General features: G+C 48.2%; 1 protein-coding gene across 3 annotated transcripts in view; it reads left to right on the top strand.

Annotated features, from left to right (window-relative positions):
• The window catches only part of Ube4b (ubiquitination factor E4B), a 103,941-nt gene that overhangs the window by 34,082 nt on the left and 54,761 nt on the right, over nt 1-15,098 (top strand). For 2 of the 3 annotated variants that reach the window (XM_087548512.1, XM_087548511.1), the window contains exons 3-7: nt 8,113-8,248; nt 9,980-10,067; nt 11,305-11,449; nt 13,627-13,855; nt 14,330-14,836. In XM_087548512.1, coding sequence (XP_087404638.1) covers nt 8,113-8,248; nt 9,980-10,067; nt 11,305-11,449; nt 13,627-13,855; nt 14,330-14,836 — 1,105 coding nt within the window. 3 annotated transcript variants of the gene reach the window in all.

Genomic DNA, 15,098 nt, shown 5'->3' with positions numbered 1-15,098 from the left:
CGGGTGAACGCACTTGTCTATAAGGCTGACAACCTAAGCTCAGGCCTGGGAACTCCCAGGGAAAGAGAAAACCACGTCCTCCTCTTCACACATACCCCCTCACCTCTCTCTCTCTCTTAAACCTAACAATGAGAGACCCACTGTGCTGTCTCTGGCTCCTTGACATGGTGTTTATCCCCTTGTTCACAAGACTCATGCTGGACCCAGGAGAGCAGTGGTGTTTGTCACCAGTGTTAGAAGCCAAGTACAAGTGAAGATTACTCCTTCCCCTGAAACCAGCAAGTTTCTCCTTTCTCCTGAAGAGAAGTTTATAATCTCTGTACTATTCACTTTCTTCTCAAATTAAAAAGGGGGTAGGGCAAAAGACTTGGGACAGAACTGATGCCTGTGGAACTCCTGACGCTTCACCTCTCCCTCACCACCATGGCCCTTAAAGTCCAGCATCATACACCAATCCCAGAAGCCGTTTAACGTCTTCACTCAGCTACTCCTTTAAATCTAATAATGGAGAGAAAGACCTTTTACGGAAACTACGAGTTCATTTGGAAATGAGCAGAGGGCTGTATGGGGACTGGTGTATTGTTGGTTGGAATCACGTCTTCTGTAGTGACGACATCCGTGCAGTAGGGGAGCATGGTTGTGGGTGGAGACAGAAAGGCAGACAGGTAGAGGGAGGGAGCTTATGTAAGTTGTTTGGAGTGATCATTGGCCACAAAGATCGATAAAGGAGGCCTTGGTGCAAGGTTGAGTGGGTTGCTAGGCAGCTGTTCTCACGGAAAGGTTGCGCTGGCCTTTCAGCAAGGACACGACTTCAGAGCCCTTACAGGACTTTGTTCCGGTGTGATTGCCCCTCCTGACCCCGTGGCCTCCCATCGCTTTGGGTTTTACACAGAAGACTGACAGTTACTGACACCGCGTTTCCTTCTCTTAAAACTCGATGCATGTTTGCTGCACTACATCTGATTCCTGTGTGTGCACACGCGTGGGAGGTCAAGGGTGTCATTTCTCAGGTGCCAGCCACCATGTGTTGAATGAAGATTATGAGTGTTTTCAAGTCTGCCGTGGGCTAGGGGCAAGTGCTCAGCCTTGTGCAAACCCTGGCTTGGTTCCCCCTCCCCCACCCCTCCCCCCACCCAACTCACTCAGATATACACAGACACACGTATGCCCAGCTACCATGTTTTTGTTTGTTTTGTTTTTTTTTTTTTAAATGATTTTATTTACTTAATGAATATGAGTACACTCTGTCTTCAGACACACCAGAAGAGGGCATCGGATCCCATTACAAATGGCTATGAGCCACCATGTGGTTGCTGGGAATTGAACTCAGGACCTCTGGAAGAGCAGTCAGTGCCCTTAACCGCTGAGCCATCTCTCCAGCCCCCTGTTTTGTTTTTTGAAGACAGGTTCTCAGTGTGTTTTCCCTGGCTGGCCTGGAACTCTGTGTAGACAAATGGCATCAAATTCAGATATCCTCCTGCCTCTGCCTCTCCGTTGCTGAGATAAAAGGCACCATGCCCAGCCACAAAACAAAACCCCCAGCATTATTGCTTTTGAAAAACGGGGTAATCCTTGTCTGTTGGTTACAGGGGTTATCCGCACTTCCCTGAATTTGCTTGTCGTGTTTTGTTTTACTCGGTAGTGTCTCTGGGTTGTGACAGTGACGTGGTAAATGCCGTGAGGTCATGCAGCCCACTCGGTGCGTGTGTAAGCCATGCCAGGTCTCAGGTCGGGTCTAAGTGCTCGTAGATTACTGAGAGTCGGGGTGCTGGAATAAAGTACCCAGGGAGAGCAGGAAAGAGTCCGTCTGTTCTAGTGATAGCCATGAGCCTTGGTAATAATAGGCAGTGTGGTCAGCAGGGTCCAGAATGGTGTGGGGGAGCAAGGCTGTGGACAGCACAGTCAGAGGCCAAGTCCTTAGGGCAAAAGTGGCCTTGGTGATTGATTGGTGCCGGGGCAGGGAAGTCCATTCTGTGTCCTCCAATTTTGAGTCTTCAGTGAGGTCCTTTACAGTCAGTTGTGCTCTTTGGGGATTTCGGCTGAGGGGAAGGCACTCTTGCAGCACAGTGCCTTTGCCTAAGGGTGGCACCAGGGGCCAGGGCAGACTTGTAGTCTTTGTTCTGTTACGAGCATCCTTTCTGTCTTACACTTGGTACAGGCAGGAGAGGGGAAGTTTGTGTAGTTCAGAACTGGCTTTCAGAAGAGCTTGCTGGGGATCAGGAGGCCTTGGTCTCCATCCAGTGAGATAGAAGTCGCCTAAACAATAAGTAAATGAAGACAAACAGCTGGGCCGCCTCTGCCTGTAGACCCAGGCTCGGGAGGCAGAGGCAGGAAGATTTCCACAAGTTTGTGGCCCGTGGAGGCTACATAGTGAGATCTGTCTGTCTGAGAAAAAAAGAAACCACTAGGGGGCTGGAGAGATGGCTCAGGGGGCTGGAGAGATGGCTCAGCGGTTAAGAGCGCCCGACCGCTCTTCCAGAAGTCATGAGTTCAATTCCCAGCAACCACATGGTGGCTCACAACCATCTGTAAAGAGATCTGATGCCCTCTTCTGGTGTATCTGAAGACAGCTACAGTGTACTTATATATAATAAATAAATAAATCTTTAAAAAAAAAAAAAAAAAAAAAGAAACCACTAACAAAGGCAGCTTCTGGCTAGAGGCAGAGACCCAGGCCTGAGAGCAGTGGCCCCCAGACGCCCTGGAGGTTTCTCTTGGTCTTGGTTGGAACCTTTCTTCTTTGCTTGCACATTTGTTCCTAGGGCCACATTCATCCCCTTGTGAATTGGAGCCAGTGTCAGTGTCTTGCTAGTGATAGGTATGTCTGCACCGGTGGTCCCAGAGTCCTGCCATCTCCGCTGCTCACAGCCTTCCCGGCCTGATCTGAGGTCAGCTCTGCACAGCACTGCTGTCGCCCTTGTACCTGCCTCACAGGTAAATGGCCTGAAGGCAGAGGAGCAGTGCTGGGCACCAGGAGTCCTGGACAGCCCTCCTTTATGTGTGCACACATGTGCACAGAGATACACATTCACCAACAGCAGGTGGCATTTTTAACTTTAACAGAACTAGAGGGGCTAGAGAAGCCTTTCCTTTAGTCCCATTATTGTAGATAAACTGAGACACTAAACTTTTTTTTTTTTTTTTTTTTTTTTGGTTCTTTTTTTCGGAGCTGGGGACCGAACCCAGGGCCTTGCGCTTCCTAGGTAAGCACTCTACCACTGAGCTAAATCCCCAGCCCCCTGAGACACTAAACTTAAATGAAAGATCAGTGTTCACAAAAATTACCCACTTGATGCCATGCCATAAATTTTGAAAACCTCTCAAAGCTGTGTGTGTTGTGTATGTGCACTTGTGTACAGTGTGTGTACGTGTACTCATGTGTATGTATTCCATGTGTGCAGCATGTGTGCATTAGAGCTTGTGTGTGTAGTGTGTATGTGCACTTGTGTGTGCACATGTGCTCCTGTGTATGTATGTAGTGTGTGTGTGTGTGTGTGTGTGTGTGTGTGTGTGTGTGTGTGTGTGGTACATGTGTGAGGTGGTAATATGACTGCCTCGGAAGTTATTCCTTCTCCCCTTTTGTTTGAGATGGACTCCTACTGACCTAGAACTTTATAGAGTGGAAGCCAGCTTCCAGAGATCTTCCTGTCTCTGTTCATCTTTCAATGCATGAGAACACACAAGCATCACGTCCAACTATTTCTTCTTAAAGTACAGACATTGGGAGTTTGAGCTCGGCAAGTGTTTGACTCTGAGCCACTCTCTCAGCCCCTTCCTTCCTTTTAGGTTTTTAAGGGTCTTGCTGAATGTCTCAAATTCAACACTCTTGCCTCTGCCTCCTGACTGCTAGGATTACAGCAGACAGCATGAATGGATGACTGGATGGGATCTTTGTGGCCAGCCCACCCACCTCTCCTATCCTCTTTTATAAAAATATCCTATTATTTTATGTGCATGGGTGTTTTATTCGAATTCATGTCTGGTGTCTGTGGAGGCCAGAAGAGGGCATCGAATCCCCTAGAACTGGAGTTGAAGATGGTTATGAGCTGCCATGTGACTTATGAGAAGCGATCCCTGGACCTGAAGAAGGGCTCTAACCATTGAGCCATCTCTCTGGCCCTCCCCTATTTTCTAAATTTTTTCTTTTAATTTTTAAGATTTATTTCATTTATTATGTATACAGTGTTCTGCCTGCCTGCGTGCCTACATGCCAGAAGAGGGCAACCAGATCTCATTACAGATGGTTGTGAGCCACCATGTGGTTGCTGGAAATTAAACTCAGGACCTTTGGAAGAGCATCCAGTGCTCTTAACCTCTGGGCCATCTCTCCAGCCCTAAATTACTTTTTTTTTTTTTAATTTGATTTTTGTGATAGTGCTTTTCCGTGTTTCACTGGCTGTCCTAGAACTCTCTGTGTAGATCAGGCTGTTTTCAAGATTAGAGATCTGCCTGCCTCTATCTCTCTAGAATTAAAGGCTTGCTTCGCCACACCCAACAAGGTTTTCACTTTTAATATCTGGTCTTAGGAAGATGGGGGATGGAACAAAACGTTAATCTTTGAGGCTCACTTCCCTGGCTATGATTTCTCTAGCAGGAAGTAGGAAAGAGTTATAACAACAGTGTGGTTTCAAGAGAGAGTGACATCATGGGCTGTTGCTTCCGATGGGTTTTCGTCTTGATAATTTATAGTCTAAGTAAAGCAATGGGGTCACTGAGCTTGGCAGATTTCCAAAGCAGGCAGATCATCGTGATGTGTAGAGATGGGAGGCAGTGGGCATGTGATCGTGGGGGAACTGGGATGTGAGGATGTTTGAAGCACTGGACGAAGTGGATTGAGATGCTGTCTTTTTTTTTTTTTTTTTTTTCTATTCTTTTTTTTGGAGCTGGGGACCGAACCCAGGGCCTTGCGCTTGCTAGGCAAGCGCTCTACCACTGAGCCAAATCCCCAACCCCTTGAGATGCCGTCTTACGCCTCATCCCTGTTACGGTGTGTGTTGTATGTTACACAGACTGTCTTAGTCAGGGTTTGAACTCCTGCAGAAAACATCCTAACCAAGAAGCAAGCTGGGGAGGAAAGGGTTTATTCAGCTTACACTTCCATATTGCCGTTCATCACCAAAGGAAGTCAGGACTGGAACTCACACAGGGCAGGAAGCAGGAGCTGATCCAGAGGCCATGGAGGGATGTTACTTACTGGCTTGCTTCCCCTGGCTTGCTCAGCTTGCTCTCTTATAGAACCCAGGACCACCAGCCAATGAGCTGGGTCCTCCCCCCTTGATCACTAATTGAGACAATGCCTTACAGCTGGGTCTCAGGGAGGCATTTCCTCAAGGGAGGGTCCTTTCTGTGTGTCAAGTCCAGCTTGTGTCGAGTTGACCCACAAAATCAGCCATTACAAGTACTCAGTCTTAAATAAAGTTCCTATGTTTCGTGGGCATGTGTGTATCCCAGTCAAGGCCAGAGTGAACACCAAGTGTCTTCTAAGTCTCTGTCCACCTCATGTTTTAAAGACAGTGTCTCGGGGTGGAGAGATGGCTCAGGGGTTAAGAGCACTGACTGCTCTTCCAGAGGTCCTGAGTTCAAATCCCAGCAACCACATAGTAGCTCACAACCATCTGTAATGGGATCTGATGCCCTCTTCTGGTGTGTCTGAAGACAGGTACAGTGTACTCATATACAAAATAAATAAATAAATCTTTAAAGAGAATGTCTCTTGCCTAACTTAGAGCTGGCCATTTTAGCTAGACTGGCCCCAGGCATCTCCCTGCCTTCTGCCTTCCCAGACTGGTACTGCAGGTGGCTTTCACATGCGGGCAGGTCTTTCTACTTGTGCCGCAAGCGCTACCAACAGAGACAGTAACTCAGTCCACAAGGTTAAAAAATTAATGGGGGCTGGGGATTTAGCTCAGTGGTAGAGCGCTTACCTAGGAAGCGCAAGGCCCTGGGTTCGGTCCCCAGCTCCGAAAAAAAGAACCAAAAAAAAAAAAAATTAATGTAAGTTGTGTAGTTAAGTTCCTTGTTGGGGTTGGGGATTTAGCTCAGTGGTAGAGCACTTGCCTAGCAAGTGCAAGGCCTTGGGTTCGGTCCCCAGCTCCGAAAAAAAAGAAAAGAAAAAAAAAGTTCCTTGTTAATCAGTCTCAATTTAAAATTGCCTTTTTTGTGATCGATAAAATAATCCTGACCTTTTTTTTTTTAAATTTGGTCCAGACCTCTTGAATGAATGCTTTTTTTTTTTCTTTCTTTTTTTTACAGGTGTGATGGCATGTGCCTCTTTTTTTTTTTTTTTTTTTAAGATTTAGTTTATGTATGTGAACACACTACTGCCATCTTCAACACACCAGAAGAGGGCATCAGATCTCATTACAGATGGTTGTGAGCCACCATGTGGTTGCTGGGAATTGAACTCAGGACCTCTAGGAGATCAGTCAGTGCTCTTAACCACTGAGCCATCTCCCTAGCTCTTGAATGAATGAGTTTTAAGTCTTATTTCAGGACTCTGGTAGTATGAGATGCCCTATATGTTTTATTTGAGACTTGTTAGGAACAGTGGCTAGCTTGCCCTTTTGTGAATCCTGTGCTAGTTTTAACAGATTGGTTTGAGTTTAAAGATGGTGGAGCAGTAAGTGTGCTCTTGTGATATCCTAGTGAGGAGAGAGTGGAGACGACAGGATGCCGAGATGGTGGCATTTACCCCGGTTGCTGGTTACCTCAGCAGTAGGTGGGATTTTGTTTTTTGATAAGCATTTCTGTTCATTGCCCTTTTAAGAACAAAGATAAATGCGGTCAGTGCTTGCCTATTGACCTTTTGGTACCCTTTGTTTTTGTTTTTGTTTTGCTTTGAAACAGGGAACAGGCTTACTCTGTGTAGACAGGCTGGTCTCGAACTTGAGACCTGGGTGCCTATGCCTCCTTAGTGCTGGGTTCCCACTCATGAGCTGTCACACCCGGCCGGCTAAGGTGATTTCTGAAGTTCTGTAACAAACATGACTTTGAAGACATTGAGCATACTTCTCTGAGAAGTAATCCGTTCCTCCTCCCGATGCTGGTTCTGTGCCACCATAAGCCCTGTGGGGACAATGGCAGTGTCAGTTTTTTCTTCCCTCCAACACATGCCATCAACAGACCCAGGATCTGTACGGAAGGAGACCGGGCACTGAAGCCGGACCGCATTCTCAGCATGTATGTCTGAGTTCAGTGTTGTAGCAGAGCGGAGGGACTGGCCGTGAACACCCCCACCCCCACCATCTGGATTCTGGCTTCGACATTTGCTCCTGGCTTTTTTGCATGTCTGTCAGTCTGTTAGTGTCTCCTTCTCAGTCCACTTCAGGAGTTTCTGCACTGCTGCATAGGTGATGTGCCTAACATAAAGACACCAGCCACCAACCCTCCTGACAGCGTAAAAAACAAGGACTTTCTGTACTGTCACAAAACCTAATTTGTGTTCAGGGGCGTTGTAGTAAACAATTCTGGGATTGTTGTTTCTTTAAAAAACACAGAAATATAAGAAGTGCTTTCATTTGAGTCTCAGGTATGGAGATGTAGTTTGGGGCTGCTTCAGACTGTCTGCAGGAGCTGACTATGGTTTGCCTCATGCTCCAGCAGAGGCGTGGTTTTGCCAGCTGCGGATAGTTTCTGTGATTGTGTGATGTTTGGAATTCTGGGAACTTGTCATCGGGTGTATAAGTGTGAGGGCTCCTGAGCGGCAGCATTGGGGGTTGGCCTTTGTGGGGAGGGGTTAGATGCGGGATATTACTAGAAGAAACTAAAGGAAAGAAATTGGGTTCTCTATCTCTCCTCTCTCCTTCTTTCTCTCCTCCCTAGTGATGGGGGTGGAACTCCAGGGAGAGGAAGGGTAGGGGAAAGGCCTGACTACAGGCTACAGCTGGAGCTGCTGAAGGAGAGGCAGCGAGTGGTCTCAGACATCACGTATCGCTCTGTGGCTGGCCTTAAGTGATGCACAGCGATAACGTATGATCTCGTTGTAGCATTCCTGGGTTCATCTGACAGGAATCTTCACTGACACGCATTACAAGAGCACGTGTGTTACCGCTGCCTTCATTCTTGGGCTTGCATTGTGTCACGTGACCTTTCTCTCTTGCCTTGCCCGTGTAGGAGTTGCCCATCGGAGCCAGAGCAGTGAAGGCGTCAGTTCTCTTAGCAGCTCACCTTCCAACAGCCTTGAGACGCAATCTCAGTCCCTCTCACGTTCCCAGAGCATGGATATCGATGGTGTCTCCTGTGAGAAGAGGTAACTGGATGCTCCCTGGTATCGCTGCCGCCCTGTTTATAGGAAGGGAAGTCTTCGCTCTTTAGTCTCTAGCCCAGCTGTCTGAAATGATAACCCAGACAGCGATGTTCTTATCAGACTGAATCCAGACTTCATTCTCAAGTTGATGTTTTTTCTGTTCTGGATGAAGTGTTTGTGTATTTGTTAGTGCCAAGTGTCTTCTGAGCTAGAGCGGTGGCTCAGCAGGTACAAGCAGGTACCGTCTTTCCACTGAACGAGTTCTAATTCCAGATGTCTTTTATGAGATGTAAGAGTGAATTAAAAATAAACAGCCTCATAATGAACATGAGATACACGTGAATAAGTCTCCATGTGTAAACGGTAGCTAATACTAGTGTGTGAGACGTAGTGAGATCTGACAGAAGTCAAAAGCATACAGCCACAGCAGGTAAACCAGATTTACCTGCTGTGTCATTACAGCAGGCAGTCTCAGATTCTCTATTATTGTAAAAAAAAAAATTAATATTGTCTCATTTGGAGCCATGTAGTACCAGAAATGACGTCTTCCAAAGCTTAGGCCCTCCCTAGTGCTTCCTCGGTAACTCCACTCCTGGACTTAGGGGCCACTGTAGAATAAAGTAGGAGTTTCCTAAAGTCAAGTAGTTTGGTAACCAAGCTGCCAAGTGACCGATGAGCAGGTAGCATGCACTGTTCAGGCAAAGGGAGGACTTCCCGCCTGGCAGAGCGGGGCAGGGTACTGTGCGCCTCAGCAACGTGCACTGTACAACTCGAGAGTTGTTTGTTTATTAAACCTTTGGTTTCTTAGTATTGAGTGAAATGAGTAAGGGAATCCGCAGGCTGCTGTGTATCTTCTAACCCAGTTCCAGTGTTAGCAGGAAGCACTCTGGGATGAGCTTATCTGTAGCTTTGTCTGTTGCAAGTATGTCCACACCTGGTAATCTACCATCAGGTGTCCTGCAGAGCACTAGAAAGCAGCGCCTTATCTACAGCCGTCCTAGAGGTTTCAGACATGTCTCTCTTAGTCAGAAATAGATCCAGGAGAGGATGAAGGTGACGGAGCATACGGATTAAGCAACGCAGCCAACAACCTTGATCCAATGAAAAGTATAGAACTTGGGTTGGGGATTTAGCTCAGTGGTAGAGCGCTTGCAAGGCCCTGGGTTCGGTCCCCAGCTCCGAAAAAAAAAAAAAAAAAGAAAAGAAAAAGTATAGAACTTTACATGCTCTACAGGCGAGCCACCAGAGTGAGAAACATGAAGGCTGTGGGTTTTGACTTATATGTAAGTCAGCTGGTGACACAGTGACTGCTGTGGACAGAAGTGACTGCCGCAAGTACCACCCATCTGTGAAAGTGAGACATGGTGTAACGGTGTTCTCATCAAAGTGATGGGTGTCCGAGTACACGTGCCCGACAGTCAGTCAGCTCTATAAAGACGCTTGCGTTCGGCATTGTGTAAAAATAGCCTGTCCTGAAAGTCCATTCTGCTGATTTCTTCGCTTTTGAAAGTGAGCCCAAGGAAATGATACCTTGGGAAAAACGACTGCAGCAGTAAGATGGACAGGATGCTTTTGTGTGCTCTGTGCTGCCAGTTTGGGAGGAACTGTTAGATTTACAGGCAGATCGGGGCTGGGGGACTGGTGCTACTGTGCTTTCCTGCCCAGTGTCAATTGATTCTTGGTGCCGGGAGTTTTAGAAGAGATAAAGAACATGTTTCTCTTCTGTATTTAAAGCATGTCCCAGGTGGATGTGGATTCTGGAATCGAGAATATGGAGGTGGACGAGAACGACCGAAGAGAAAAACGGAGCCTGAGTGACAAGGTCAGTGAGGGAGAAAGGGCGCCTGGCTTCTCAGTGCTGTCGCTCCTCGAGGCTGCCATGGCCAGGGCAGCTGTCTGTGGCTAGGGTTTTCCTTTTGAAGAGTGCTCAGTCTCAGCCTTCACCCTGAAAAGTCCTCACTGCATAGTTGGAGCCGGCTTGGACCTGGCGGTCCACTCGTGTCGGCTTCAGGTCTGGAAGTGAAGCTGCATGCCGCATTTCCGGCTTTAGTCTTCTTAGTAGCAGCAGAGCTCAGCTCCTCTGTACACCCCCTCCATTCTGCTTGGCTGGGCTGCATGATTCAGGTCAGTCAGTTGGTTTGGGCTTTTTCTGAGACAGAATCCTACTGTTAGCCCTTGGAGGCCTGGAACTGCCTGTCTAGACCAGGCTGCTCCCTGACCTGTGTGAATGTTTGTTCAACACGGGCATTAAAGACATGCCACCATAGCTGGCTGGGTCCATGCCTTCATCGATAAAACTTAATGTGTGGCTCTTCTACTAAAACAGGAAGTCATATCTTTGCCGGTATTTTGAAGTGATTAAAGCAAGGATATGTAAAGTCTACCAGCAAGTAAAACTCAGGAGCCCGTTCTGTTCATTCTCATCTGAGCTTTGTTCCCTAACCTCGGGTGGCTTGGGTTTGGGGGTCACAGTGGCGAAGGTTCCCACCATGCTCCCTTCAGGAAGTTGACAAATGCTTTGGGGACATGCTGGTGGCCATTAGAAGTTGGACCTTAGCCTCCCTCCAGGTGGTCTCCCTCCATGTAGCTCTTCCTGTTTCTTCTGTGTGACAGTGTATCTGTCATGTAATCGGCGAGCAGTGCTAAGGTTTGTGAAAACCCTTGAAGGGAAGTGCTCACATGCCGACCTAATGAACCCAGCTCTTGAGAGTCCGGTCCCCATCAGCACAGTACAGCAGGGGGTATTGAGGATGCAGCCATGCCCCTGCCTCTGTTCTCCTGGCCACTCCTGTCAATGCCTTTGCTCTCATGCTGTCCCATGAATGAGGACAGCAGCCTCGTGAGACTGACTTGCCTGTCCACAGAGTCTCACATGAACTCGGCATGGCTTGAGACCTGCTTTGTTGAGACCAGGCTGGCCTTGTGCTCACTGTGTCGCTTGCCTGGCTGGCTGGTTTATGCATTTACAAATATCATCTTTAATAAATTAATCGAATTGTGACAAAATGTGTTAGTGCATGTCTTCTACTGCAGATTAACTCTCACATCCTTCCTACTAGGAGCCTTCTTCAGGTCCTGAAGTGTCTGAAGAGCAGGCCTTACAGCTGGTCTGTAAGATCTTCCGTGTCTCCTGGAAGGACCGCGACAGAGATGTCATCTTCCTTTCTTCTCTCTCTGCGCAGTTTAAACAGAACCCAAAAGAAGGTGGGGCTCTGTCAGAGCAGCGGCACACAGGATGTGAGGCTGTGCGGGCTCTGTCCTCTTCTATGGGACTGCAGTTCTGGTTACAGGAATGCTTCCGGGGGACACAACTGTGTGGCTACCTTCTTCCTTGATTTTATTGCTAAATGACTTTTTAAATTTGTTTTTATGTGTATGTGCTGTGTACATTGTGCACACATATATGTTTCGGTCCCTCTGGAGGCTATAAGAGAGCATCAGATCCCTCCCTGGAGCTGGAGTTACACACGGTTGTGAGGCACCCAGTGTTGGTGCTGGGATCTAGGGTGGGGTCCCCTGGAAGGAAGCCATCTCTTCTAACTGCTGAGCTCTCTCTCCAGCCCTAATGTGTGATTGACAGAAGAAAACTAAATAAAGGAATGGCTGTCCCTGTGTAGGGCAGGGAGTTTTCCTTTGTGGCAGAAGACTGTGAGGGTAGAGTAGAAGTGTGCAGGGTGGACCCCAGACTCAGACCGCTGCCTGCTTGCATCTGTAGCGAGCTGACCTCAGCTGCAGGGCGGCGAGCTTCCTTCTGCACGTCATTCGTCTTTTAGGATCCGAATGCTTACCAAGCGATATGTAGACAGTCGAGCAAGAGCCTTTTACTAAATTACTTAGCAGAATAGAATGATTGTATTTTGTGGTCCTCCTACGGTTCTGTTTTAAGAGGTTAGCTGTGCGGAACTCTACTTAAAATAATAAGACGTTTTGTAGGACACAGTATTACTGAGCACTGTGGCTGTCTGTCTTCAATTGTTTGCAGCAGGATTGGTTTTACACGTCACTGGCATGTAATGCAATTGTCTTGACTGAGGGCACTTTTGCCTCTCTGCGTGCTGATGTGTGTCCCTGGTCTTTAGGGAAGAAGGTGTTTTGTATAAGATGCGTTTTCACTGAGGCAGCCACCGTTAGCCTGGTTACTGTTCCCTTTCCTCTTGGCCTGTCTTCTGCGAGGGAGGGAAATTTCTGTGATCCTGGAAGGTGGGTCGGTTTCCGATGGGATGGCCTCTTAGAGCTTCTGGCTGTGAAGGGCTGAGCAGCCTTAGGCTTTAAAGACTTGCCACCAGATGCTCCTGCTCCCAGCTCTAAGGGTCTCATATAACGCCCCTGTGGTGTGAGTGGCAATCGTTAATGCTCTAACCAGGGGACACTGCCATGGGTCAGCACTTTGGTTCAGGGTTATCCAGAATGTGTCTAAAGACGAACAGCAGATCAGCTGGGATCTGCAAAGAACAAGGAGGGGAGACTGCAGAATCTGCTTCAGAAACCAGAGGGTGCTCAGCATGGACCCTTGGACTCTGTAAAGTATGTGCTGGCTGAGGAACACTTGCCGCGCTGCATCTGTTCTGGTATAGTGAGGGCGATTCTGGTAGGGACTGGCTCCTTTTTACAGTTAACATTTATCAGCAGTGGCTCCCTGACTGCACTCTTAAGGGATTTAAATAATATTTAATTTACGCATAGTTTTACATTCATAGAAAAAATTTGAGGAAGTCCAAGGAGCTTATGCATAAGCTTCCCTCAGTTTCCTCTAATGTAGCACTCTGTGTAGTTATGGTGTGTTTGCCCGAACGTGGGAAGTATACACACTGAGCCAGTGAGATGACTCAGTGGGTAGAGCCGCTTGCTCCTCGGCCTGAGGGCCAGAGTGCTACCCCCAGAACCCATGTAGGTGAATGGAAGGACAGGGTCTCCTGAAAGTTGTCCTTCTCTGTATGTATGGGCAGGCACGGATACATACTACCCATGGATACAAATAAATATAAAGTAATTTTTAAAAGAAAATTAAGTCACTGGGAAGCACACCAGAACTTTTTGGGGCTTCAGCTAAAATCCTTTCTCTGTTAAGAATTTAATTCAGGGGGGCTGGAGAGATGGCTCAGTGGTTAAGAGCACTGACTGCTCTTCCAGAGGCCCTGAGTTCAAATCCCAGCAACCACATGGTGGCTCACAACCATTTGTAAGGGGATCCGATGCCCTCTTCTGGTGTGTCTGAAGACAGCAACAGTGTACTTATAAAATAATTAATAAGTAAATATTAAAAAAAAAGAATTTAATCCAGGATCACACCACACAGAGTCAGTCTGGCTCTTTTGGCTATTAGAGGACCGTCTACATGAGGACCCATGAGTAACCTGCCTTTTATTCTGCCTTCCCAACAGTGTTCTCTGATTTTAAGGATCTGATTGGCCAGATTTTAATGGAAGTGCTGATGATGTCCACTCAGACACGAGATGAAAATCCGTTTGCCAGTCTGACGGCCACATCCCAGCCCATCGCCACGGCAGCTCGGTCACCAGACAGAAACCTCATGCTGAACACAGGCTCCAGTTCGGGGACAAGTCCCATGTTCTGCAGCTTGGGTTCCTTCAGCGCCAGCTCACTCTCCAGGTCAGTGTGACTCTCTGCTCACCTGCTGGTCATGAAACAGCCATGAAGGACTTGATGCCAGTGGAGTGCTGTGTTGGTCTTGTGTCACAGACATGTGGGTGGAGATGGGGGCGGAGAGAGGGGAGGGGGGAATGGGGAGAGGGGAGGGGGGAAAGGGGAGAGGGGGCGGAGAGAGGGGAGGGGGCGTGGCCACTGGATGTGACTTTACCATTGGATTTCGTAGCTTCCTGTGGTTAGGCTGTTGCTTACATTTTAGACACACATGGCTACGCGTGCTACAATGTTCTTTGAAAGGGGTCACCTACATGAACGTAGCAATTAGATTCTGGTCATTTTTCAAATGTTTATCTACTTAAATTCCTAGAGTATGTAGTGTAAATGTGCTATCCTTTAAAAGCTGACATTATCTATTTTTAGTTATCTCAAGTTTTTCTTTGATTTTTTTTTTTCTTTCCTTCCTCTCAACTAACTCAGCCTCTATGAAACGAGCCCCGCCCCCTCTACCAGTCTGTGGAGCTTTGTGCCGGGGCTCAGCCCGTCCTTTGCCTCACCTTCCCACACAGCCCCCGCCGCCAGCCCTCACAGTTCAGCTCCTCAGGGGGCTGTGGCTTCCCAGTCCCTCAGCCCTCAAAGTGCAGCCACGCATCCCCTGAGTCCCCACAGTGTCGCCCCACAGGCGGCTGTGCCTTCCCCGTCCCTCAGCTCCCACAGCACAGCTTCTGTCATTGCTACCGGAAGCCAGCCGTCATCCCCGAGGTATCGGCCCTACACCGTCACGCACCTGTGGGGGTCTTCACCTTGCCCCACTCCACGATCCTCCATTCTTGCTAACCCCCCAGGCTTCCCTGCCCACTCAAGTAGTCCCCGGGCAGTACCTGCCAGCTCCTCCAGACAGAGGCCCCGCAGCAGGGCCCCCGCCTTCCCACCCGCCTCGCCCAGTGCTGCCAGCAGACGTCCCTCCTCCCTGCGGATCTCTCCTAGGTATTTATTTTCAGGAGAGCTGCGTGTGTGTTTGCAGTGCAGGGAGAGGAAATTAACATGGTTTGGAAAGAACTGCTGTGTGACACTGACCTCAGTTGAATTCTGGGAGTCGCTGGCTAGGTTATTAACCTGTGTCGCTGGCTAGCTGTGGTGGACACGTGCCCTGCCTCCATGATTCTAGCAGGCTTTGGTCCACGAGGAAGTGAAGACCTCAGTGTTGTTGCTCTCCCTCCTCCCTATCATCATCCTCCTGTTGTCTGCA

This window comes from Rattus norvegicus, chromosome 5, assembly GCF_021556685.1.
Source record: "Rattus norvegicus strain SHRSP/BbbUtx chromosome 5, alternate assembly SHRSP_T2T, whole genome shotgun sequence".
NCBI lineage: Eukaryota > Metazoa > Chordata > Mammalia > Rodentia > Muridae > Rattus > Rattus norvegicus.
The sequence above is the reverse complement of the archived record's forward strand: the minus strand, read 5'-3'. Positions and strand labels throughout refer to the sequence as shown.